Source organism: Mesoplodon mirus (genome assembly GCF_964341445.2).
Source record: "Mesoplodon mirus genome assembly, chromosome: 2".
NCBI lineage: Eukaryota > Metazoa > Chordata > Mammalia > Artiodactyla > Ziphiidae > Mesoplodon > Mesoplodon mirus.
The window spans coordinates 184167339-184192807 of record NC_138977.1 but is presented as its reverse complement, the minus strand read 5'-3'; the positions used below and the strand labels follow the sequence as shown (position 1 = coordinate 184192807).

The 25469-nt window shown below is 38.6% G+C and overlaps 2 protein-coding genes across 8 annotated transcripts in view; both read right to left on the bottom strand.

The window, feature by feature from the left end:
* Window positions 1–8683, bottom strand: part of MARCHF8 (membrane associated ring-CH-type finger 8) — a 110878-nt gene extending 102195 nt beyond the window's left edge. For 5 of the 7 annotated variants that reach the window (XM_082601259.1, XM_082601258.1, XM_082601254.1 and 2 more), the window contains exon 1: window positions 8048–8429. The gene's annotated coding sequence lies outside the window, so the exon portion shown is untranslated. Of the gene's footprint in view, window positions 1–8047; window positions 8430–8568 lie in introns of those variants that run through there. The other 2 variants (XM_082601256.1, XM_082601255.1) reach the window with 1 other exon arrangement.
* A 12010-nt stretch (window positions 8684–20693) lies between these two features.
* Window positions 20694–25469, bottom strand: part of ZFAND4 (zinc finger AN1-type containing 4) — an 80224-nt gene continuing 75448 nt past the window's right edge. Inside the window, exons 9-10 of the mRNA XM_082604768.1 lie at window positions 22008–22125; window positions 20694–20880 (exon numbers count right to left, since the gene is read on the bottom strand). Coding sequence (XP_082460894.1) covers window positions 20745–20880; window positions 22008–22125 — 254 coding nt within the window. The 3' untranslated portion in view covers window positions 20694–20744. The remainder of the gene's footprint in view (window positions 20881–22007; window positions 22126–25469) is intronic.

Sequence of the window (25469 nt, the reverse complement as noted above, 5' to 3'; positions counted from 1 at the left end):
GTGAAGGAAAGAGAACTTTTTAACAAATGGTGCCAGAGCAATAAGGGGGAAAAAAATGAACCTCAAATGAAGTTTCAACACCTTATACAAAAATTAACTCAAAATATTCATGAACTTAAATGTATAACCTAAAAGCTTTTAGGGGAGAAAAAGCATTAAAAAAAAAACTTTAGGATTTAGAGTTAGACAGAGTTCTTAAACTTGACACCAAAGGCTTGATTCCCAATTGGAAAAATTTATAAATTGAACTTCATAAATATAAAAAACTTTTGTTCTTCAAAGGGTGAAAAGATCAGCCACAGACTGGGAGAAAATATTTGCAAACCACATATCTGACAAAGGACTAGTATCTAAAATATATAAAGAACTCTCAGAAGTCAACAACGACAAAAATCCAATTAGTAATGGGCAAAAGACATGAAGAGACTTTTGCTGAGAGAATATACAAGTGGCAAATAAACACATGAAAATATGTTCAACCTTACTAGCCATTAGGGAAATGCAAATTAAAATCACAATGAAGTTATCACTACATATCTACTAGAATGACTAAAATTAAAAATGGTGCCAACACCAAAATGTGGGCAAGGATAAGGAGAAATTGAACCATCCTTTCCATATTGGTAGAAATGTAAAATGGTACTCTGGAAAACACTTGGGCAATTTCCTAAAACATATCATGTGAATATCATACAGCCCAGCAACTCCAGGAGTTTTATAACCAGAGAAATGAAGTAATATGGTTACAGGAAAACATGCACACAAATGTTTGTAATAGCTTTATTCAACTGGATGTCCTTCGGCAGGTGAATGATTAAACAAATTATGGTACATTCATACCATAGAATACTATTCAGCAATATAAAAGGAATAAAAAAAGAACTATTTGGACATGAAACAACAATGATGAATCTCCAGAGAATTATGTTGAGTGAGAAAAGCCAATCCAAAAAGATCACATAATGTATAATTCCATTTATATAATATCCTTGAAAAGACAAAATTATAGAAATGGGAGAACAGATTAGTGGTTGCCAGGGGTTAAGAAGGCAGTGGGAGCAGGGAGAAGTGGGGGTAGTTATAAAAAAACAACATGAGGGGGACTTCCCTGGTGGTGCAGTGGTTAAGAATCCGCTTGCCAAAATGCAGGGGACACGGGTTTGAGTCCTGGTCCAGGAAGATCCCACACGCCGCGGAGCAACTAAGTCCATGCGCCACAACTATCGAGCCTGTGCTCTGGAGCCCACAAGCCACAACTACTGAACCTGCATGCCACAACTACTGAAGCCCACGCGCCTAGAGCTCTTGCTCCACAACAAGAGAAGCCACTGCAATGAGAAGCCCATGCACCGCAATGAAGAGTAGCTCCCACTTGCTGCAACTAGAGAAAGCCCGCGTGCAGCAACAAAGACCCAACGCAGCCCAAAATTAATTAATTAATTAATTGTTTTTTAAAAAGAACATGAGGGATCCTTGTGGTGACAGACATATTCTGCATCTTAACTATAAAAATGTCAATATCCTAGTTGTGATATTGTACTAAAATTTTGCAAGCTGTTAACTTTGGGGAAAACTGTATAAAGGTTAAATGGGATCCCTCTACATTATTTCTTACAACTGTATATGAACCTACAGTTATCTCAAAATGAAAAATTAAAGAAAAAGGAAAAAAAAAAGACATAAATCACAAGGCCACAAATGAAGAGAGATGGCACCCAAGCAGACAAAAAAGATTTCAACTGTTTTTTAAAGACAGAAAATATGGGAGTACTAATTAATTTAGCAAAGTGGAGAAAGCCACAATAAAAAGTATGTGAAATAATAAATATACAAAATGAGCTAATTTGCCTATAGGATGCCAAAGAGCTCAGGTCTCAGGTTTTGAGTAGTAGTAAAATACTGCCTAAAAATAGAGAGAAAATTCTACAAATAAGACAACTAGTTCCTTGGCCACCTCTCCAACAGAAACCACTACCAGAAGTGGGATGCTATTATAACAAAAACCTCAACAAGTTGCATTTTTCTTAGTCACCACTCTGTACGCAATGAAGAATTTCATATCAGAGAAGGAAAAGATGATGATCCACCTTATGCAGTAGAAAAATGGTTACAAAACCTGTTGATGGCTGTAACTCAGAAGGTAAATCACACACATGATGACTTTAAAACTGTATGGGGAAAAATTGGAAAATGAAACTTTACAGTGTAGGCTGGTTACTATTGGCTGTTTCTAGCAAAAATCAAAAATTTATTTGGTTATTGGTACTCTGAATTGACTGGAAGCAAATGGATTAAGAGTCTGCTAAGTTTCTGCAGGAAATGTATTGGCAGAAAAACAACAGGCCCAGATTTAGAATGTCTGTTCAAGACTTAAAAACAACCTCTGGGAGTCCAACCTTCTACAAACAGGCAAACTGCATGATACCCAGGACAGCATGCTTCCAGCATCAATTCTGGACACAGGGTGTGAGCAAACAAAATAATGGAAAAAGAAGAACCCTAAGGATGGTCCCTGGAGCCATGGAGAAAAAAGGATGTGACTGTTTCTCCCAGGGAACAAAATCAGAGTCCAATCAAGAAACATCCTTCCCTTCCAGGGAAGAGAACCTTCCTTTATATCTGTCCATAAACATTAAAGGACTGCTACAGAAGAGTAACTACTGTGTGTCTATGCTTCACCTTACAAATGCTACTGTTTACTAGTCATGTTGTGCCCTTATTATAATACTTTGGGGAGGAGGGTAATAAATAATGTGTTTTCTTAATTCATTTGAACAAGAAAGGCTTATCTGGACCTGATAAGATAGCCAGGCATCACTCAGAGATCCCGTACAGGCATAACTTATTTTATTGCTCTTCATTTTACCGGGACTTAGCAGATATTGCATTTTTTATGAATTAAAGGTTTGTGGCAACCCTGCATTATGCAAGTCTATTGGTGCTATTTTTTCAATAGCATTTGCTCACTCTGTGTCCTCTGTGTCTCTGTGTCACACTTTGGTAATTCTTAAAATAGTTCAAACTTTTTCCCTATTCTTGTATTTTTATGGTGATCTGTGATCAGTGTAATCTCTGATGTTACTATTTTAATTGTTTTAGATGCCATGAACCATGCCCATGTGAGATGGCAAACTTAATCAATAAAAGTTGTATACAAACCAGCTGTTTCTGTCTCTCTCCCTCTCTTCAAGCCTCCCTATTCCCTGAGACACACAATAGTGAAATTAGACCAGTTAATAATCCTCAAGAGAAGGGATGGTTTAAATGAAACAAAGAGTCCTCTCACTTCAAATCAAAAGCTAGAAATGATTAAGCTTAAGGAGGGAGGCATGTTGAAAGCCAAGACTGGCTGAAAACTAGGCCTCTTGCACCAGTTAGCCAAGTTATGAACGCAAAGGAAAAGTTCTTGAAGAATATTAAAAATGCCGCTCCAGTGAACACATGAATGATAAGAAAGTGAAATATCCTTATTACTGATATGGAGAAAGTCTTAGTGGTCTAGACAGAAGATCAAACCAGTCACAACATTTCCTTAAGCCAAAGCCTAATCCAGAGGAAGGCCCTAACTCTCTTCAATTTGATAAAGGCTGAGAAAGATCAGGAAGCTGTAGAAGTCTGAATCTAGCAGAGGCTGGTTCATGAGGTTTAAGGAAAGAAGGTGTCTCCATAACATCAAAGTGCAACGGGAAGCAGCAAGTGCTGATGTAGAAGCTGCAGCAAGTTACCCAAAAGATCTAGCTAAAATGATTAATGAGGTTGTTATACTAAACAACAGACTTTCAATGAAGATGAAACTGTGTTATATTGGAACATGCCATCCAGGACTTTCATAGCTAGAGAGAAGTCAATGCCTGGTTTCAAAACTTCAAAGGACAGGCTCACTCTCTTATTAGGGACTAATGGAGCTGGTGACTTTAAGTTGAAGCCAATGGTCATTTACAAAATTCTTAGGGTCCCTAAAAATTATGCTAAGTCTACTCTGCCTGCACTCTATGAATGGACCAACAAAGCCTGGGTGACAGCACATCTTTTCACAACATGTTACTAAATATCTTAAGCCCACTGTTGAAACCCACTGCCCAGAAAAAAAGATTCCTTTCAAAATATTACTGCTCACTGAAGATGCACTTTGTTACCCAAGAGCACTGAGTGAGATATACAATGAGATTATTGTATGGGTGTTTTCATGACCATTAACACATCCATTCTGCAGCTCATGGATCAAGGAGTAATTCTGACTTTCAAGTCTTATTATTTAAGAAATACATCTCAGAAGGCTGTAGCTGCCATAGATAGTGATTCCTCTGATACATCTGGGTAAAACTGAAAACCTTCTGGAAAGGATCTCGTCATTCTAGATATCACTAAGAACATTCATGATTCATGGGAAGAGTTCCAAATATCAAAATTAAGTGGAATTTGGAAAATGATTCCAACCCTCATGGATGAGTTCTTAAGGGGTTCAAGACTTCAGTGGAAGAAGTAACTGCAGACGTGGTGGAAACAGCAAAATAACAAGAATTAGAAGTAGAGCCTGAAGATGTGATTGAATTGCTGCAATTTCATGATAAAACTTTAGTGGATGAGTTGCTTTTACGGATGAGCAAAGAAAGTGGTTTCTTGAGATGCAATCTACTCCTGATGAAGATGCTGTTGAAGACCGCTGAAATGAAAACAAAGGATTTAAAATGTTACATACACTTAGTTGATAAAGCAGTGGCAAGGTTTGAGAGGACTGACTCCAACTTTGAAAGCAGTTCTACTGTGCGTGAAATTTATCAAACTGCACTGCATGCTACAGAGAAATGGCTCACGGAAGGAAGAGTCAATCAATATGGCAAACTTCACTGCTGGCTTACTTTAAGAAATTCCAACAACCACCCCAACCTTCACCCCACCCTGATCAGTTAGCAGCCATCAACATCAAGGCAAGACCCTCCATTAGGAAAAAGATGAGGACTCACTGAGGGCTCAGATGATGATAAGCACATTTTAAGGATAGAGTATTTTTAAATTAAGGTATGTACATTGTCTTTTTTAGACACAGTGCTACTGAACACTTAACAGATTACAGTATAGTATAAACATAACTTTTATGTGCACTGGGAAACCAAAAAAAATTGTGACTTGCTTTATCTCAATATTTGCTTTATTGCGTTGGTCTAGAACTGAACCCACAATATCTCCAAGGTATGCCTGTATTTGAATTGAAGGCAATGGCTGGTTGTACAGGGGGTTAGCATGCCCTACATGTGGGAGGGAGAATGAAACAGTCTGGGGACCAGAATGGCCAACTGAAGCAGAGTCAATGCTACTTATCCACTACACTGGTCCCTGTTCCCGGGCAAATTAGAATACATTTTCCAGCCTCCCCTGCAATTATGTTAGAGGTAAGGTGACTAATTCCTGACCAATATAATATGGTGAGAGTAATGTTAGCCACTTCCAGGCCTGGCCTTTAAAACCATTCATTGAGATCCTCCAGCTCTTCCACTGCCATCTTGGAAGCCAGATGGCATAGCTACATATGGAGGAGTTACATCCAACTTGTGTTAGACTTTGCAGGACAAAAATATTTTGTTGTTGCTATTGTGCTGTTGCCATAGCACAGCACAGTCCAGTGCTTTCAAAATTTTTTGTGCATATAAATCATCTTGTTCTGAGGCACACCTGGGATGTGGCCTGAGATTCCACATCTCTAACAAGCACCAAGATGATACCAACGTGAACAGTCTACGGAATACACCTTGAAAAGCAAGACTAATACACAGGGGGAGAACAGATGATTCTCTGGAGAAACCGAATGGACCATAGAAAAGGTCTCCCGTAGGAACTGAGCAGCAAGACTAGAGAATTCAGGCTCGCATTCACAGTGAATCAAAAACTACATGTAAACAATATTGTCAACTATTTTCAATCCAACGAAGTGTATGCTTTGTAGAACTGAGAAGATGGATTCCCCTGCCCTTTCCTGCATCTCCCCACCTTTCTTTAAGCCTGTCTTCCTAACGCCACATTAATCCCCATGACCTGGATTAAATACCACCCCCTCCAGGAAGTTCTGCCATTCAATCTAATGACCAGATGGGCACTAATCCTCCTCTCAATTTCCGTAGCACTTCTATCACTTCAAGACCCTCATCACTTTATCCCCAGATTGCATGTTGATTTAACTCCTATCAGAATAAGCACCTGAAGAACTACAACACTGATCACATCAGCCTGGCTCAGTGGCGGCGCTCAGGTTTTTTGTTTTTGTTGACTGTTAAATGAATACATGAATTAGAAAATTCAGGGATTTCAGAGTGAGTTGAGCAAAGAAATTAAATCAGGCCTAATTTTTTTAAAAAAATCCTCAAAAATGAAGAATTAAAAATTACACTCCCTGAAAAAAATTTCAACATTGAACATCTTCAAAATATAGCAAAGACAAAATTGATAAATAGTTAAAACTAAATGTTTATAGTGCATACACTGGTCATTTCCATACTCACAGGTGGCCAAAGCAAAAGGCCTAAGATTTTCCTGTAAGATTATTTACCATCAGAACAGTCCACTGCTTTAGAAAATGTCTTGAGTCAATCAGATAACTAAAGAATACGTAGGATTGTAAAGTATCTTTTCTAGAAAAAAAATAGTATATGCCATTTCATGACTCAATTTGGTACTTTTAGAAATTTTGGCAACTTTTTTTTCTTTCAGTTATTTAAATTGTTTACCACCAAGAGTATAAACCTAAACATTATGTGATTATAGCAAAAAAGGAACTGCTACATGGAGGGGGGGCAGGAGGGACCAAAGTGAAACAGAGCTGTTCTTCAAGAACTAGACACTGCTACTGATAACAAAGAGTCTTGACTGGTTTAATGAATTCACTCCTGTCTATGCATCTATAATATCTTCCTGCAACTAATTTAAAGAAGACAAAAATGTTGAAGCTAGGGTTGCCAGATTTAGCAAATAAAAATACAGTCGGCCCAGTTAAATTTCGGATAAACAATGATTTTTTTTTGTTTGTTTTGTTTTGTTTTGTTTGCGGTACGCAGGCCTCTCACTGTTGTGGCCTCTCCCGTTGCGGAGCACAGGCTCCGGACGCGCAGGCTCCGCGGCCATGGCTCACGGGCCCAGCCACTCCGCGGCATGTGGGATCCTCCCGGACCGGGGCACGAACCCGTGTCCCCTGCAGCGGCAGGAGGACTCTCAACCACTGCGCCACCAGGGAAGCCCAACAATGACTTTTTAGTAAAGCATGCCCTATGCTTTATACTAAAAACTTATTCACTGTTTATTAAAATTCAGATTTAACTGGGTGTCCTGTATTTTATCTGGCAACCCTAAGGGAAGCCAAAATCAATCCAATTTCCTCACTTTGTAGCAGAAACTGTGACCCCAAGAAGGGAAGTGATTTACCTAAACCAAAGATCAAGGAAGTCAGTTTGCTTTCAAAAGAGAAAACATATTTCACTAGGTCACCTTGGGTTCCACTCATGGTCCACTCGACCTCTGATTTTCACACACCTCACAGAAGCACCAAGAAGACAAGCTGTCAAAGGATATGGTTTTCCTCTTTTAATATCAAACCGTGAGTTTCAGTAAACTTACCAACTCTAGTCTTCAAAAACAACAAATGAGGAAACTATGTATATCTCTTAACTTAAAAAAAAAAATCCTCCTGATAATCTTTTTGCCTACACACCATCACCTCAGATTCTGTTTATGTTTACTCACTACATAAAACAGAACCTCCTTTTCTCCCAAACCTAGTTCTCTCAGGGGTATGGGAGCCGGGGAGGGGGAAGGAAGAGAGTACGGCAGATAAAGATTCTGATTTTGACAAATTCGGCTTCCAAACAAGGTTTTAAGAAAAAAGGTTCCGTTGCATTTTTAAAAGCCTGGGGGGAGAAAAAAAGTAACATAAACCATTATGACTTTCTCTAAGTTTTCTATTAAAAACTTCACCCTAATGAACAAGAATGCAAATCGTGTCAGGTGAAAAACTGAAAGAAAGTCAAACAGAAACTCATCAATTAAAAGATAAAATATCTACCTATGCTTTCCCTCTGGCAGCTTCCAATGTATACAGGCCTCTCTCGAGATCACACACGTCGGAAGGGTAAGATCCTCAGAAATCACCTAGTCCATCCTTTCATTTTACAGATGTGGAAACTCAGGCCAAGGGGAGGGCTGACTTGCCCAAGGTCTCACAGCCCGTCGGGGGCAGGACTTCAACTGGGACTCCACGCTGGCAGCCCCGGGCCCTCAGCGCCCGATGGCTCCTGCGGCCCCCGGCTCGGCCCGGCCCAAGGGCAGCCTCGAAAACCGGGGCGGAAGAGCCCACGGCCCGGGGTCGCTGCCGCCTTTCGGCCGGCTAGGCGCCTGGGCCCCGGCCCAGGGCGGTGCGAGGCCCGGGCCCCGACGGCCGCCCCCGACCCGCCCACCTGTCGCGGACCGCACAACGGGCAGCCACACCCCCTGCCAGGGCCGGGGGCTCGGCCGGCCTCGACGGCGGTCAGCAGCGGCGGCTCCGCGCGGCGCGGGGTACGCCAGACCCGAGGCCGCAGGAGTTACCTCAGGTGGGCGCTGAGCTCGCGGCGGGGAAACCCCCGCCCGCCTTGGGCATGCCGGAGACGCGGACGCGGCAGGGAGGCAGCTCGGCCACCGATAAGCCTGTTTACAACCCTCCGCGGGAGGACGCCGACTGGTCTGTCACGTGACGCACACGTCACGTGCTCGACCTGGGTTGGGCAGAGGCGTTGCCCAGCGACGACGGCGCTCTGGGGGCGGGCGTCGGCGTCGGCGCGGTCTTTCCGCTCTCCCACCTCATGGGCTGCTGTGCAGAGTCGACAGCCGGCGCGCCCTGATCAACCCAGGCGAGGAAGAGGAAAGACCCACCACCGGCTTCGTCCTTTAGTGACCCCTGAGCCTAACCGCATGTATGATTCTTGTTTTGGAAGGGGGAGGGAATTCGGTCCGGCATTATGATGTTGAACTTGAAAAGAAAAATGGAAAATACTTCTTTACCCAAAGCTAGAAAACAAAGGGAGAGCAGAGGAATAAGCGATAATGGTTTGATTTGCCTTAATGAACACTTTTGTTTACTTTTGCTCCCTTATGTGAGTGAAGGTCCACAGCCTACCATCCTCCCCATCATAGAAAAGCTGTGAAGAAGGCTTATGGGACTTCCAATTTTTATTTTAAATTATATTTTATTATCATTTCCATGATTAGTCTTTGTATATGTAAATACAAACATATCTAAGTAAATATTTGATTTGGCATTAAGCTTTTGTCCACATCAAACTTTCCTGATAATAGCTCTGTCACTTTGTTTGTAGTGACTACTTCTACCAAGTGTAGTTTTCCTAGATCAAACTTTGTAGAAGTCAAGTCTCAGCCACTGACAGTTTCTCCCATAATATTCATTATAAACTGTGTAATAAATAATTTGTATTATTTCTTACTAAATTCATGAGTGAATTGGGAGCAAATACCTGCAAATGTGCCAGTTGTTATGTTGTCCTGCTGTGATCTATTGGGTAATCACATTCCACCATACATTTCCGATCACTTTGCATACTTAGCTATCTATGAGTACATTGACAGGGTCAAAACAGTGGACTCAAAATATCCTCCAGGTCAACAGGACAAGGTCAAATATCCTCCTCATTTCTTTTTTTTTTTTTTTACATCTTTATTGGAGTATAATTGCTTAACAATGGTGTGTTAGTTTCTGCTTTATAACAAAGTGAATCAGTTATACATATACGTATGTTCCCATATCCCCTCCCTCTTGCGTCTCCCTCCCACCCTCCCTATCCCACCCCTCCAGGCGGTCACAAAGCACCGAGCTGATCTCCCTGCCTCTTCATTTCTATAACACACCTAGAATGCAGCACTACAAAGAGTACAAAATATAGTGATGGATCTTCGGCAATATTCATTTTTTACTATGGAAAATAGGTTACAAGGCCAGTTGCCACAACCTGGTTGACCTTTTCTGCTGCCTCTGGCAACAGATGTTCCACAAAGGCAGGAACAGTATCCTCCATTGGTATTCCTTATCTGGGAAGGAGAGAAAGTTGGCTGATCCGTGCATATGGAATCCTGCCATCCTTCGGTAGGAAGTGGCAAAGAACTTTTGTAGATCCAGAAGGATCTGTGGGTTAGGCAGTACTCTTGAGGCAATGCTAGGGTGAGCCAGGACTCACTGGAATTCTGGGAAGACATACAGAGATAAAAATTGATTGGTCAGTGGTCAGTGGATTAAAAGCTACAGGATTGGATGAGCTCACACAGAGCACTAACTTTGATACCTTCTGACCTCAACCCAGAATACAAAATACATTTTCCATACTGACCAAATACATGTATTGATCAATATATAACTTAAAAGTTTCAAGAAGCAAATTTACCTTCCCTTTCTCTTCCACTTTATTCTGTTCAGTTTTTTAAAACTTCTGCTCCCAACTCAATTGATTTTTTTAACTGAATACTGGTTCTGTCCTACAGTTTGAAAATCATGGAAAGTCGCTGACCTAGGACATTAATTGCACAATAGCTGGGGAATAAAAGAGAGATCCAAAGGCTAGTCATATGGAGATTAGACTTTAGAGATTAGAAGATAAGCAAAGGAAATTTAGGAGCAGCCAGAGGTAAGAGGAGAAACAAAACAGAGGAGTCCTAAGGACGAAAGGAAGAAAATGTTTCAGGGAGAAGAAAATGCATGTGTCATTGGTCCTGAGAATTTGAGTAAAATGAAAATTCACCTTTGGATTTGGCAGTTTACAGATCATTGAGAGCTTGAGAACAGAGCAATTAAGACAAAGTGGTGGGGATACAAGCTTGATTTTTTTAACTTATTTTTATCAAGCTTGTTTTTAGAGATAGTAAATGGTGACAGCAAGTAGATGTATTTCTTTTTGCTGTAAAGAGGAGCAGGGGAATGGGACAACAGCAGGTAAGAGATGTGGGCGTTAAGGTTCTCTGTTTAAATATTTATACGCTAATAGAAATGGTCCAGTGATAAGAAAAGATCTATGCAGAAGAGAGTGACAGTTGTATAAAGAAAATCCTCAGGTAGGCTGGAGGGATCATCTGTAAATAGGTGAACAAGGGTTGCGAGCAGGCAGATACAGATAGCTTGGTAGACTTGTTTGATGCAGGTGGAATTTCTTTTCCAGTTATTCATAGTTTAATAAAATAAGCTGAGAGTGAGGAGGGGAAGAGATGTTGCTGGTGGTTTGGGGGGGGGTGAAAATCATCCAGGAGAGTACAACATCCCAGCCCAATTCCAGCCCCAGCCCCAGCCCCGTGATTCCCCACATGGACGACTGCTATACCTTTCTGTTTCCTGACTTCCATCCTGCCTCCTACAGTCTTTTTTCTATGCGATCACCAGCATGATTTTTCAAAACTTAAATCCCATTATAGAAACCCCCAATATTTTCCCAGTTCAGAATAAAGTCCAAAGTTCTTGCCTATAAAGTCCTCCATGACATAGCCCTTTATTTCCTATCATCTCCCTCACTTGCTTTGCTCCAGCCACTAGGCTTCTCTGCTATTTCTTCATTACCTCAGGCAAAGAACACTTTCCCCCATTTCTTCACTGCCTTTGTGACTTTATAGAAATGTTAACTTTCTCATAGTGGCTGTATTTGACCACCCTTTTTAAAACAACACTCATCTCTCACTCTACTCTGCTTGGTTTTTGTTTTAGCACTTATTACCAGCTGTGGCAGAGACATTTACAGCTCATGAAATATCCATTCCCCACCCCCATAACTCTTGCAATTAAGTAGGGCCATATGCCCAGCTCTGACCAATGGGTTGTGAGCAGAAGGGTGCTTCTACACTTCTAGGCAAGAGCATATTGGAGCCACCATGCAACCCTCCAGCTCTCTCTTCCCCTGCTGCAGCAATCTCAGAGACGACATGTGGCACTGGCAAACCACACAACAGAAACAGACTGAATCACTGAGTTACCTTATCAGGCAGTTGCCCTGAAAAGTTGCCTGGCTCACTGAATTTTGCAAGGGTGAAGAATAAACTTCGTGTTAAACCACTGAGCTTTGGGGGTTAATGTGTTACCACATTGTAACATAACATCTGTTATAGTCTGAATTATGTCTCTTTAAAATTTATATGTTTAAGTCCTAAGTCCCAGTACCTCAGAATGTGACTGTATTGAAGATAGGCCCTTTAAAAAGGTAGTTAAGGTAAAATAAGGTCATTCAGGTGGGCCCTAATCCATTATGACCAGTGTCCTCATAAGAAGAAGAGATTAGGACACAGATGCCCATAGAGGGAAGATCATGTGAAGACACAGGGAGAAGGCAGCTCACTGCAAGCCAAGGAGAGAGGCCTCAGAGGAAACCAACCTGCCAACTCCTTGATCTCAGACTTCTAGCTTCTAGAACTGTGATAAAATAAACTTGTTTAAGCCACCCAGTCTATGGTACTTTGTTATGGCAGCTCTAGTAAACGAATACATCCTAACACCAATACTCCATCTGGCATATTTATTTTTATTGTTTCCCTTCTCTAGAATATAAGCACATAATGAAAGCAGGGATATTTAGTTCAACACTATGTCCACAGCATTTAGAATAGCGCCTAACACCTAGTAGATGCTCAATTAATACTTATCAAATGACTGAATACTGTATTTAAATGAAATTTTTTCCAAGAAAATCTCTGGGGCTCTACTCATTTTGCTAACTTTCCATAATATTTTTTAGATTCTTCTGAATTAAACTTCCCTTTTCATTTCTAATTTTACTAATTTACTTTTCTTTCTTAAGGTAATGTTGATATAAATTTGGCTGAAATATTGTGGAATAAGTGCAATTTTATTCAATTTCCGTATTCACTTTCTTTTCTTTTCCTGATTTCCATTTTCTCTTTTCCTTTGGTTCTCTGAGTTCTTTTCCCAAGTTTTAGATTAGTTATAGTTTTTCTCTTTCTTTGTAACATAGACATTTCTACCTTATTTCTGGAATAAAGAATATAGCACTATTTTCTGGTAAGTTACAGCTTTGACTGTGTTGTGCAAATTTTAATAAGTACTATTTATGAAAGTTGGTGTATAAAATAATACTTTCTAGGATTTTTAAATATGTGTGAAGAATTTTTTAGTTTTCCATTATTGTTAAACACTTTAATGACAGCATTTTACAACAGAATACTTCTAAGAATGTACTGTTTAAAATGTCTACTTTTTATATTTTACATTGATTTTCTTGCCCCCAAAGGAATCAGATACTTGAGAAAACATATATTCTCTATTTGTCCCATTTTATTGTCTACAAAAATGTTAAATTCATCTTGCTTTTCACTGTTGGCTTGTCCTGTTATATCCACAATGGATGTTAAGGCACATACTAGCTAGTCTAGTCCACTTCTTTTTGCACATATTTTTTTAAAGTTTGTTTAATAAACTATTTTTTAGAATAGTTTGATTTACATAAAAATTTCAAAAGAGTTCCCATATATCCCCCACCCAATTTCCCCTGTTAATACTTTATATTAGTATGGTATATTAAAGTCTATGCTTGATTCAGATTTCCTTAGTTTTTTTTCTTTTCTTTTTTTAAATTTTTGGCCACAGTGTGTGGCATGTGGGATCTTAGTTCCCCAACCAGGGATCAAATCCGCGCCCCCTGCATCGGAAGGCAAAGTCTTAATCATTAGACTGCCAGGGAAGTCCCAGGGGCTGTGGGTTTTTGACAGGAAGATCACAGAGGTAAAGTGCCATTCTCACTACATCTAATCAAAAGGTTCATTTTATCAACATGATGCATCATTGTTGATGTTTGACCTTGATCACCTGGCTGACGTAGTGTTTGTCAGATTTCTCCATTGTAAAGTCACTCTTTCCCCCTTTCCATACTATACGCATTGGAAGGAAGTCACTAAGCACAGTTCACAGTTAAGAGAATGGGGAGTTATACCCACCTCCTTGAGGGAGGACTATCTACAGAATTCTGAATGGGAGATATGTCTCTTCTCAATCATTTTAAACTTTATTGTTTATGTAAGTATAGACTCATGGATACTTGTACTTTGAATTATAATCCAATACTACTTTATTTTATTGCTCCAAGTGTTCCAGGTTTGGCTCCTGGGAGCTCTTTCAGTTGACTACTGTGTCCCTTTGACATACCCCACCATTATTGTAGGTTTTTGGTGTGGGCTTTCTTTTTTCAGCACTCCCTTTCTTTCTGGCACTACAAGAAGTCATATTTCCTGTCCCAGTCCTAGAATCAGACATTTCTCTAAGGAAGTATGGTATTGTCCTTTATTAGACAATTGGTATTAGAAACCAAGATCTGGGTGCTAGGTGTACTCATTGCTACTAGGATGTTATTGCTTCTAGGCCCTCTCAGCTGGCACAGCAATGAAAGATATCCATACAATTAAAAATTTTTTTTTTTTGGCCACGCCACGCAGCATGTGGGATCTTAGTTCCCCGACCAGAGATCAAACCCGCACCCCCTGCAGTGCAAGCACGGAGTCTTAACCACTGGACAGCCAGGGAAGTCCCGAATTAAATATTATTAAGCAATAAGAAGAAATGAGCTAAAAGTAAAAAAGTAAACTAAAATTTGCCTGTATCTTTCTACTTCAGGTATTTCCTCTACAGCAAGGTGTTGGACTTTCTTTCTTTCTTTCTTTCTTTTTTTTTTTTTTTTTTTTGCGGTACGCGGGCCTCTCACTGCTGTGGCCTCTCCCGTTGCGGAGCACAGGCTCCTGACGCACAGGCTCATCAGCCATGGCTCACAGACCTAGCCACTCCGCGGCATGTGGGATCTTCCTGGACCGGGGTACGAACCCGTGTCCCCTGCATTGGCAGGCGGACTCTCAACCACTGCGCCACCAGGGAAGCCCCTGGACTTTATTTTTTGATCTTACCTGTAACTTTTTCTTTTTATGACTTAAGTCTATTAGCACTCCTTCCATCCTTTATGAACTTTTGTTCCCTTAATGTCTTTGTTTTAAATGTCTACTTTAAGTATTTCTATTGGTAAACATTGGTTTTTGAAAAATAAGACTGAATATGTTTATATATTAAGGATGTGATTATAACAAAGAAATACTATATACACTAAAATCTCAACCTTATGCTTTTTTCTTTTTCTTTGTATATAATAAAATGTTTGATTCTCTTCTTGAGCAGATTGGATATAAGCTTTTGGGCTGATCTAGTGTCCCTGAATTCCTTTCATTAGGATTTTGTCCTTTATATTTTGCTTCTACCCGCAACAAACCTTAAATTCTCATCCCTTTTGGAATCTAATCATTCTTTTGTAACAGAAACTGTAGGCAGCTGACCCAGTCTCCATTTCCAGCCTCTTTCTTCCTTGCTTGAAACTGCTATGATGGAAAAGCTAAAACCTTGATCTCCTAGCTGCCCTTATAATAGTGTTCTGGTCAATTACATATAGAATAAAGTCTCTGATCAGGGCATCCCTTCCTGAATAAAGAGGTAAAGCCCAACTAGGAAAAACGTCTTTATGAGAATATATATATATATTTTTTTTTTTCTTTTCTTTTCTCCTAGGTCTCTCCCTCATCGTTAACCCCTTTTCCCAGCTAATTATCACTTGTTACTCTTTGAGAGGTTTCAACTTAAAGAGTACTGGACTAGATCACATGCTTCTGTTGCATATTTGCATATGTCTACATTTTTTCCTTTATAATATTTATCAAAATTATAATTAAATAATGACATGGTTAGTTGTTTAAAGTCTGTCTGTATTGCAATGTAAACTCCACCTGTCAAGTTCACCTATATTCCAAACAACTAATTATAATTACTTTCACGTGGGAGGCACTCAATAAATATTTGAATGAAGGAGTTTCCAAAAGAGCATTACCTGACGAAGCACAATCACCAAGCACCCGTAAATTAAGCAATACTTCCACTTTTATCCTTGGCCCCTACCCACACTAAGCAGTCACATTCTTCATAGCCATGTACAAAATCATCAAGTATTTGAAAAAGATCAGTAACACAAAAGAAAGAGATTAACACTGCGAAATAATCCAAGAAAATGAATTGAAAAAATTCAACTAAAAACAAAAGTTTCAGTTTCCAGAAATAAAGCTGACTAGGTTATTTGAGCCACTCCTCCGGCTGAAACTGCTGGACAAAAATTTAAATGTATATATTCTTAAATAATCAAAGAACTAGCAAGATTCTTGAGAATCACTGGGCTAAAATCTAAGTGAAAGCATGCATCCAAAGAGGTAGGCAGAGCACTGAAATCCTGTCTATACTAAGTGTATACGCCAAACCATGACTCACAGGGCCAGGGAGACAGAAGTCAAGGCTCAATATCATTCAAGGGAGACCCTCTCCCCTCCAAAGCTGGGATCGTACTCCACCCCTCACCTCTAAAGCTGCAAAGAAAGGTAACTTGGAGCTGGTGGCTGGCTGAGACAAGCAGGAACATGTGAGAAGTAAACAAAAACCAATCACTGGAATGACTAGAGATAGTAAGTACTGGTAAGGATGTGAAACAGGACTCTCAAACTGCCATGAGTAGAGATAAGCTGGTAAAATCCATTTTGGAAAATTCATTGATATCATCTAATAGGTTGAACGAACACAATAATCATGATCCAGCAATTCTGCTCTTAGGTGTAGACTCAAAAGAAATGTGTGTACATGTGCTCCAGGAGACATGTGCACAAATGTTCACAGCAGCATTGTATATAATACTCAAGGCTAGAAACAACACAAATGTGCATCAGCGGTAAATGGAAACATAAATTGTGGCACAGTCATACAGAAGAATACTTCGATAAAAATTAAGTACAACTACATGCGACACAAATAAGTCTCATAATCAACACTGAATGAAAAAAGCCAGATAAAGAATGCATGCCATACAATTCCACTAAGTAAAGGTTTTTGTTTTTGTAAAGCAAAACTGCAGGGATACATGCTTAGATGGTAAAACCATTAAAAAATGCAAGAAAATGACTATCACAGCATAGAAGGATGGTGGTAGTGATTGGGAAAGGGTAGGAGGCAGGAATGAGTTCTGGGGTACTGGCAATGTTTCTTATTTCTTAACGTGGGCAACAGTTACAAAGAGGTTTGCTTCCTTCAGGAAGTAACAATGGAGTTGGCATCTGAATAAAGAGTTGCTGTTAACAAGGGAAAACAGGCTGGGAAAACTACAAGTTAGTGTGGGCAAATCCCAGAAAGCATGGATAAACAGTACAATATGAGGCTGGAGAAGTAGACGGGGGCCAGACCACAGGAGTCTTACTAGTAAGAAGGGTTAAGGATTTGGGTCTTTATTCTAAGAAAACAAGAAGTCACTGATACATTGCAAGCATCGATGTGCTCAATTTTTTGGTTCTGCAAGCACACTACAGTTAAGAGTAGACAATGGGTTATGAAGGACATAGAACTAATTTAAGGAGCCCAGTTAGGAAGCTATTGCAATAGCTCAAGTGAAAGCTATGGTAACATGGACTAGGGTAACTGCAGAGGAGTGAGTGGATTTGAAATAACTACTGTAACTAAAAATAACTAATCATTTTGGACTAAATATGTGTCTCCTCCAAATCCATATGTTGAAGCCCTAACCCCCAGCGTGGCTGTATTTGGAGTAAGGAAGTAATTAAGATTAAATGAGGTCATTAGAGAGAGGCCCTGATCCCATGGTATTAGTGCCTTTGTAAGAAGAGACATCAAAGTTCCGTGTGTGCACCCTGAGGAAAGACCATGTGAGGACAGAGAGAGAGCAGCTCTCTGAAAGCCAGGAAGAGAGATCTTACCAGAAGAGATCTTACCTGCTGGATCCCTTGATCTGGGACTTCAAGCCTCCAGAACTGTGAGAAAATTAATTTCTGTTGTTTAATTTCTGTTCTCACAGTTTTCTCTGTTTCAGCCACCCAGTCTGTGGTATTTTGTGTTATGGCAGCATGAGCAGACTAACGCACTAAAAAATTGGGAAGTACAGTCTTGAAGTAATGTGTTATCATGCTAAATTCCTTACCTGTAATAATGGGGCATCAAAAAATAATGTTTATATTGGCTACTGTTATGACGGTAACTACCAGAAAAACTAAAATAGAAATTATTAAAAGAGATTGGGGGAGGTATACGGTGACATTTTTACTTTCATTTTTCATCTTTATATAGTTTTTCTAAAACTATGTAATTTACTTTCATCAATCACTTTGAAAGTTTAACATAATTTTCAAAGAAAAATGAGAAAATCATACCTTCTTTCCTAAATTTCAGTCATTAGCGTCAACTTTTATGATTTTTGTTGTATGTACCCTTGCTTGGCAATTTTCAATCCGTTTTTTTTAACCTATATCAATTTATTTTATTTTCAACTTAAGTTACTTAGAGTTACATTTTTTCTGATACAATATATAATTATTAAAAAATGTTCATCCATATATCACTTAAAATCATCTCATGTTCCAGGAGTGGTATAGGGGTCATAATTTGGGAAACACTGCTACATACAGGACTGAATTATCTATCATGATGGCATAAAACCATATGAAACATATATCAGAAAATTAATTCCTGTCTTCTTTTTTATAATTAAATACCTCCACAAGTTAACAACACTGATAAAATTTTAAAACATCTTAGTATTTAAAATTCCCATATTAGAATGATTAAAGTTCACTAAACTTGAAAATATTTCATGTAGGTAAAAATTAAAATTTTTCAGACTTTTAGTGTTGCTAAAACCAAATGCTTACTGTTTAAAAAAATCCAGAAACTAGATTTTATTATATAAAGTTAGTTTAGTTATATAAAACAATATAAATGCCTTCATTTTTTTGTCATGGTAAGCTGTCCAATAAAATTAATTCATTTAACTAATGTTTAACCAGTGCCTATATGCAAGGCATTCTGCTAATTACTAGCAATGCAAGGATAGATCTGAAGTCTCTAAAAATTATGATCACTTCCCCATAAGAATTTAAGGCATAAAGAAATGCCTCCCAGGGGATATATGTATGTGTATAGTTGATTCCCTTTGTTATACAGCAGAAACTAATACACCATTGTAAAGCAATTACACTCCAATAAAGATGTTTAAAATATATATGTATATATATATATATACATATATATAATTTCTTGAATTAAACTGGTTTATTTCTCAGTGACTTAGAAATTAGAAAAAAAAGACTCAACTTTGACCAAAATCTTTGGTAAACTTAAAACAAGACTTATTTCTACATGGTCTTGGTTTATAAAGCATAGTGCACTAAGCATATACCAAACATGTCCTAAGCATCCATATTTATCTATAGAATAAATATGTCTTGGCCCATTTTTCAGCAGCCTAGCCATGTAATAGAGTAAAAGCTGAACTGCTCAACACAGATGGAAATATTTTTCATTAGCCTATATAGCCCCCCTTAAAAAGTATGCTATCAACCCCTAACTGCATCACTACTCCACTAATTTCTCACCTTTCCCTTTTGTAAATGTATTTCCTTCTTGCTCTGAAGGAATCTTTCTCCACTCAACATTTAATCTCTTATAGGAAGCAGAGGAAGGGTAACGGAACTCTTCATTTCATTCAGCCTTGCATGGAGAAAGAGGCCCTGTGGCCCTGTGAAGCACCTAAATTAGCCTTCTGGTACCAGTGCAGATCCCACTTGGGTTGGACTAGAGTTGCAGAGTCTACTTGGGTTGCCTGCCAGCTATTTACCAGGGTTCAGCATCAGATTCAACTAAGCTTCTATAAAGCAAGTGGCCTCCCAAAAGCTGGAATGGTATATTAGCTGCATCTGGGGAGCAGAGCCCTTACACCTTAAAAGCATTCTTTTATACTGACAGTCATTTTTTCCAAGTAGAATAAATTACTGATTTATTTAATTAAATGGTTTTATTTTAAAGTATTTATAAAAGAAAAATTATTGTAAATAATCAAATAATCAAAATCATAATGAAACTGAATATTTATTTTAATTTCTCCTGGTAATAGCACTCATAAGAAAAACAAACCAAGCTGTGAGATTTTGTTTTCAGTATAGCCATTTTTCAAAAAGTGAAAAGTTGGGTTCTGTATTTAATGGCAACAAGTGGGACATCATCTATTTTAAAACTACCATTCAAAAAGTAGTATTTTAAGAAATATATACTATGATTAACATGATGTGTTTTATAGAATGGATACATATCTGAATGCCAGTCTGAATATGGAAGAAATATATGTGTTAAAACCACACTGGAAAACTAATGTTCTTTTTTTACAAAAAGCTTGAAATAAAAAGGAACTTGCCAGTAAACTCAATAAACTTTCACGTATGGGATATTTGTTTTAAATCCCCACACACCCCACCCCCATAAAAAAATTGTAGATTTGAGTAGAGCCATTACATGAAGGCTCATTTCTGTACATGGAAGCTGGTTACATAGTCAACGTTAACTTCCTAAAGTGCATCTTTTGAAGACTTGTCTAGTAAAACTGCAGTATCAAATATAAAATACTTAACATACGACGTGCAATAACAAAGCTAAATCATTATAGTTTAAAGTTTTTAAAACTACTTTTAAAACTTTTGATTCACCAAAAAATAAAGATGTCAAATACAGTAGCATTCTTGTTCTCCAACAGTATGCATTATATGCTTTTGTTATTTGGCAAATCTTTTGGAGTCGAACAAAAATAATGCAGTCTAAACAATATTTCTTCTGTCCTTGTAATACGATTCCTCAGGCAGAACAGTTAGGTGCAGAGCAAGAGTTAGATTTTTGGAAGTTTTGGTGCATTAACCACAGGATTTGCCTCCTGTAAGTATCTCCTCCCTGCACTCTTGTAATCATAGGTGCAGCTGTGAGTTTCTGCATAGCGATGAGATGCACAGAAGTTGTTTCCACATCTAAAGCACAAAAAAAAGTTTATGTGAATAGTCACATTTCTACAAGAACCTCATCTCTTTGGGAGATCAAAGCTTGATTTCACATAGTCCAGCAGGAGCCCTTTAGTTCTCTTTAGAATTGCAGGGCTGACATTTCCCTTCTACTCATAAACAAGCACAAGCACCCCAAAAAAAGAACTGGTTAGTTGTCTATGAATATGAGACTTTATAATAAAGAATCTCTTCTGGAGTGAAACAGGCTGTTGACCTCTAGGAAGTAGTAAAACTGCAAAAAGCAATAAATATATCTACCACTTCCTCTTATATCTAGTAAACCTGGGAGAACTCTGAATTTCGAGAAATTCAGTCTTATAAGAAAATTAAATTATGTAAAACCTAACTATGCCATGAAAGGATTTTAAAGTACTTCTAGCAACAAGATAAGCTGTTTCCATTTGAACAGAATACACTCTAAAAAGCAGCAGCTTTGTTTAATGCCTGGCCTCAACCTAAGGGCAGACACCATCCTTGGAGCATATTAGCAATGCTAATGAAAGAAATAATTATGGGTAGGAAAAATTAATTATTTTTATAAACATATTATTCATCTGTTTTGAAAAGTGTACCATATAATCATAATTAATAGTACATTAATGTTAAATTTACTCCTTTTTTGTTTAATTTAAAATAGAATCGGGAATTCCCTGGTGGTCCAGTGGTTAGGACTCCACGCTTCCACTGCAGTGGGCAAGGGTTCAATCCCTGGTTGGGGAATTAAGATCCTGCATCGTGCATGCCACTCAGAGTGGCCAAATAAATAAATAAAATAAAACAGAATCTTGGAGGAGGGGTTCTTCCAAGCTACAGTCAAAGAGAAACCAAGTATATCTATCATAAGACAAAGAAAGTACACTTCCATTGGTTTATATATCCTACTTTAAAGGGCAGGGGAGGATCTCATGACTTTGGAAACACATAAGCTATCTACTTGCTCTTTACTTCAGCCAATAAGGAGTTCAGCTGGGTCTGCTATTTGAACATCATCTTAATGATGTTATGAATAGGCAATTTAAAGAACATTTTGTATTGTATCCCCACACTGGGTCACCACAAAAAAAGCATCCCAGCTTTTCAGCTAGCCAACCTGCCTGCATTCGTAGCTAGTAGCCAGTCCAGTTTTCTTTCCACAAAGAAAACAATGCTTTGTTGTTTTCTTCTTTGTTTGAATAGGGGCTTTCACAGGTGGGAGGTGATGAGTACATTCTCCTGTTAGAGAAAGCACACCTTGATTAATATAGACATAAAATTCTAGATGTGAAATACTATTAAAACGTTAAACACATTCCTGCCACAGCAAACCTCTAAGCCATAAAAAATTAATTAGTGCTTTTTTTATATCTAAAATTATTTACAGAGTTGCAAGTAAAGATGCACTAGAACTGTTATATTTTTAAAGATGTGGTAGGTTTCTACTGACTAAGACATATTTTTAGGACTTATAGTTTTTACATACCAACACCTTTCTAATTATTTCTGAGGACACTCTGTATATTTAAAGTATACTGGGGCTTCCCTGGTGGCGCAGTGGTTGAGAGTCTGCCTGCCGATGTAGGGGACACGGGTTCGTGCCCCGGTCCGGGAAGATCCCACATGCCGCGGAGCGGCTGGGCCCGTGAGCCATGGCCGCTGAGCCTGCGCGTCCAGAGCCTGTGCTCCGCAAGTGAGAGGCCACAACAGTGAGAGGCCCGTGTACCGAAAAAAAATAAGATAAAAATAAAGTATACTGAACTTTGGCAGAGAATCAAGAAGAATATCTGGTTCAAAATCATATTTATGAGGCTTCTGAGGAACAATATAATATGTATTATAATCACCCTGTTCTTTCACACCAAGAAGGAGCACAGGAATATCATGAAACTGGGCTTTTAGACCTAATTATACCATAGAAACTAAATTCATCAAAACCAATCTGTTCATTTGTATAACAGGACATGTATTTTTCTCCCTAAGTTTCTAAGTGTTGAAAGGTCAACTCAGTTCTCACATACAAAAAGCATTCTGAAAATTTTAAATGTTATATTTATATAAAATATCATATTATCAATAGTGACTCAGGGTACATTGCTCGATTTCACAGTACTACTACCTTTTCAGAAAATATTTACTGGGGCTTCCCTGGTGGCGCAGTGGTTGAGAGTCCGCCTGCCGATGCAGGGGAAACGGGTTCGTGCCCCGGTCTGGGAGGATCCCACGTGCCGCGGAGCGGCTGAGCCCGTGAGCCATGGCTGCTGGGCCTGTGCTCCGCAACGGGAGAGGCCACAACAGTGAGAGGCCCACATACCGCAAAAAAAAAAAAAAAGAAAGAAAGAAAATATTTACTAAATTCTGGGCTATTGTAACAACTTGATTTTTTACCTTAAAAATAAGAGCACACCTGCTATTATATGAGAAAGAATTAAATCAATTTCTTTAAATACTAAGTGAAACGCTTTTAGAACTGAGCAGAATTCCAACAAACCCCACTCATAAGCATAGAGACTCAATGTCACTAACCATACTTGTTACACTAACAGTGTAAGTACACAGTGCATGGTGGCACCCAAAGGCCAAGAAACAAGAGGCAAACAAAGAAAGCAAAAACAAAGGGAAGAAGTGAGAAGAAAAATGGTAGAGTGTCAATAGAAATGATACCTATTCTCTACTACTGGAAAAGGTCTGAGAGGTCTGGGCTTAATGTTTATCTGGCAGCTAAAAGTCTCTGAAAATCCTTCAAGGGTTCAAAAAGTTGGAATTACAATTAATTGGCACTATGCCTTTTGCCACAACCCAAACTGGGTGCTGGATATACAAGCCCAGTAAAATTAAGTATGCTTTATTACTAGGCTAAAATACAGTCCAAGATCTTGCCCAAAACTGGAAAAAAAAATTGCCTAAAACTGGAAACTAACTTATGACCCCTAATGGTGGCCAGGCACCAACTCAAGTTAATAAGCACTTTCTTCTTCAAGTGCACTTAGAGTTATCAAGAACATTTCACAAATGTGATGGGATACTTTCCTCTTCTTAAATAAAAATAAGACAAGCATTTGCACAGGACACAGAGGAAAGGCATATACTACCAGATATCCTCTGAAGCTCATCTAATTGCAATTATCTTTGAAATTCAGGCTTTGGATATTCTTCCTTAAACAACAGTAGAAAAAAATCTGTTGACGAAAATTTAGTTCAGTGTAGTCATATTTTCATGCTTTTCTTTGCTTGGGGGTGCTTAATTCAATGTTTCCCAAGCTTTTTTTTTTATTCAAGAACTCTTGTGAATGTGCAGAAACAGAGAACATAGTAGTGACCGAAATAAGGTGGCACAGAAACATAACCGCAGTCTTCTCCTATGAGAATGGTTTCCATATATCCTTCTACCAACCAGAGAAAAAAAAATTATTAGTCATATACTCCATGCTAGGAACCAGCCCTAATATATAGGCTCCCTACTACCAACAGGAAAAATTCAACTTCCATGGATTGACATTCAAGGTCACATGTCCAATATGATACCTTTCTAACTTTCCAGAGTCATTTTCTGTCATTTGCCACATCATACCCACCCTGAATGATGTGCCAGACCCATTCACATGTGCAATCTCTTCTTCTAAAATGCTCCAGTAACCTTGTCAACCTAGTAAAACTCTACTCATCCTGTAAGAAGATATCATCAATCATCAACTCCTCTCTGAAGCCTTCTCTCAAGTGTGTAATGAACATATGAATAAAGAAAAAGTCAATAAAATAATGCCAATGCGAACAGTTGCTTTTCAGAACGAGAGTAAAGATATTTGGATTAACTCACTTGATTGGCATTTCCTAAATATTGGTCTAATTGGTCTAATTAGACCAATATTTAGGAAATATGGCCTAATATTTGATCTAACACAATAATCTATAAAAATTCACCCAACAGAATAAGCCAGCAAACAAAGTATTAAATGGTGTTCAAGATGCAAGTTTGGTAATCATCTGCCTAAAAATGATAACCAAAGCTATGACGATGGATAAGATTTCCAAGGGAGACCCTACAGTGAAAAGCAAAGAGGCCGATGGAGGAACTTGATTAAGTCAATTAAACAAAACTTATGCCAAAACTTTCACAGACTCTTCTAGGTAATTCAGAATGATACAGTTATTAATGAAATAAAACAGCATCAAGTTACATAGCTCTAGTTTGGAGAATCATCACTGCAGGTAGCAGCTGATGACTTGACCTAAATGAAATCAATCAGAAGAGTATACACTTGGGGACAAGCAGAGGGACTGGTAAAACAAGTTAAAAAGAAAACTGAGGCTTAAAAAAAACAAAAACAAACAAAACCAAAAATCTACAAAAATGTAATAGCCCAGAATAAAAAAAGATAAAAAGGGAGAAAGAAAGGAAAAGAAAAAAAAACTATTTCAAGAAGAAGGCCATAACAATCAAGTAAGATAAGGATACAGAAGTATCCACTGGATTTGAAATTATGTAGATCTTTGGTGACCTCAGCAATGGCAGTTTCAGATGAGCAGCGAGAAGAGAAGAAAGCACTGTAGGCTGAATTAGAGTTGAGAGAGATGGGACAAGT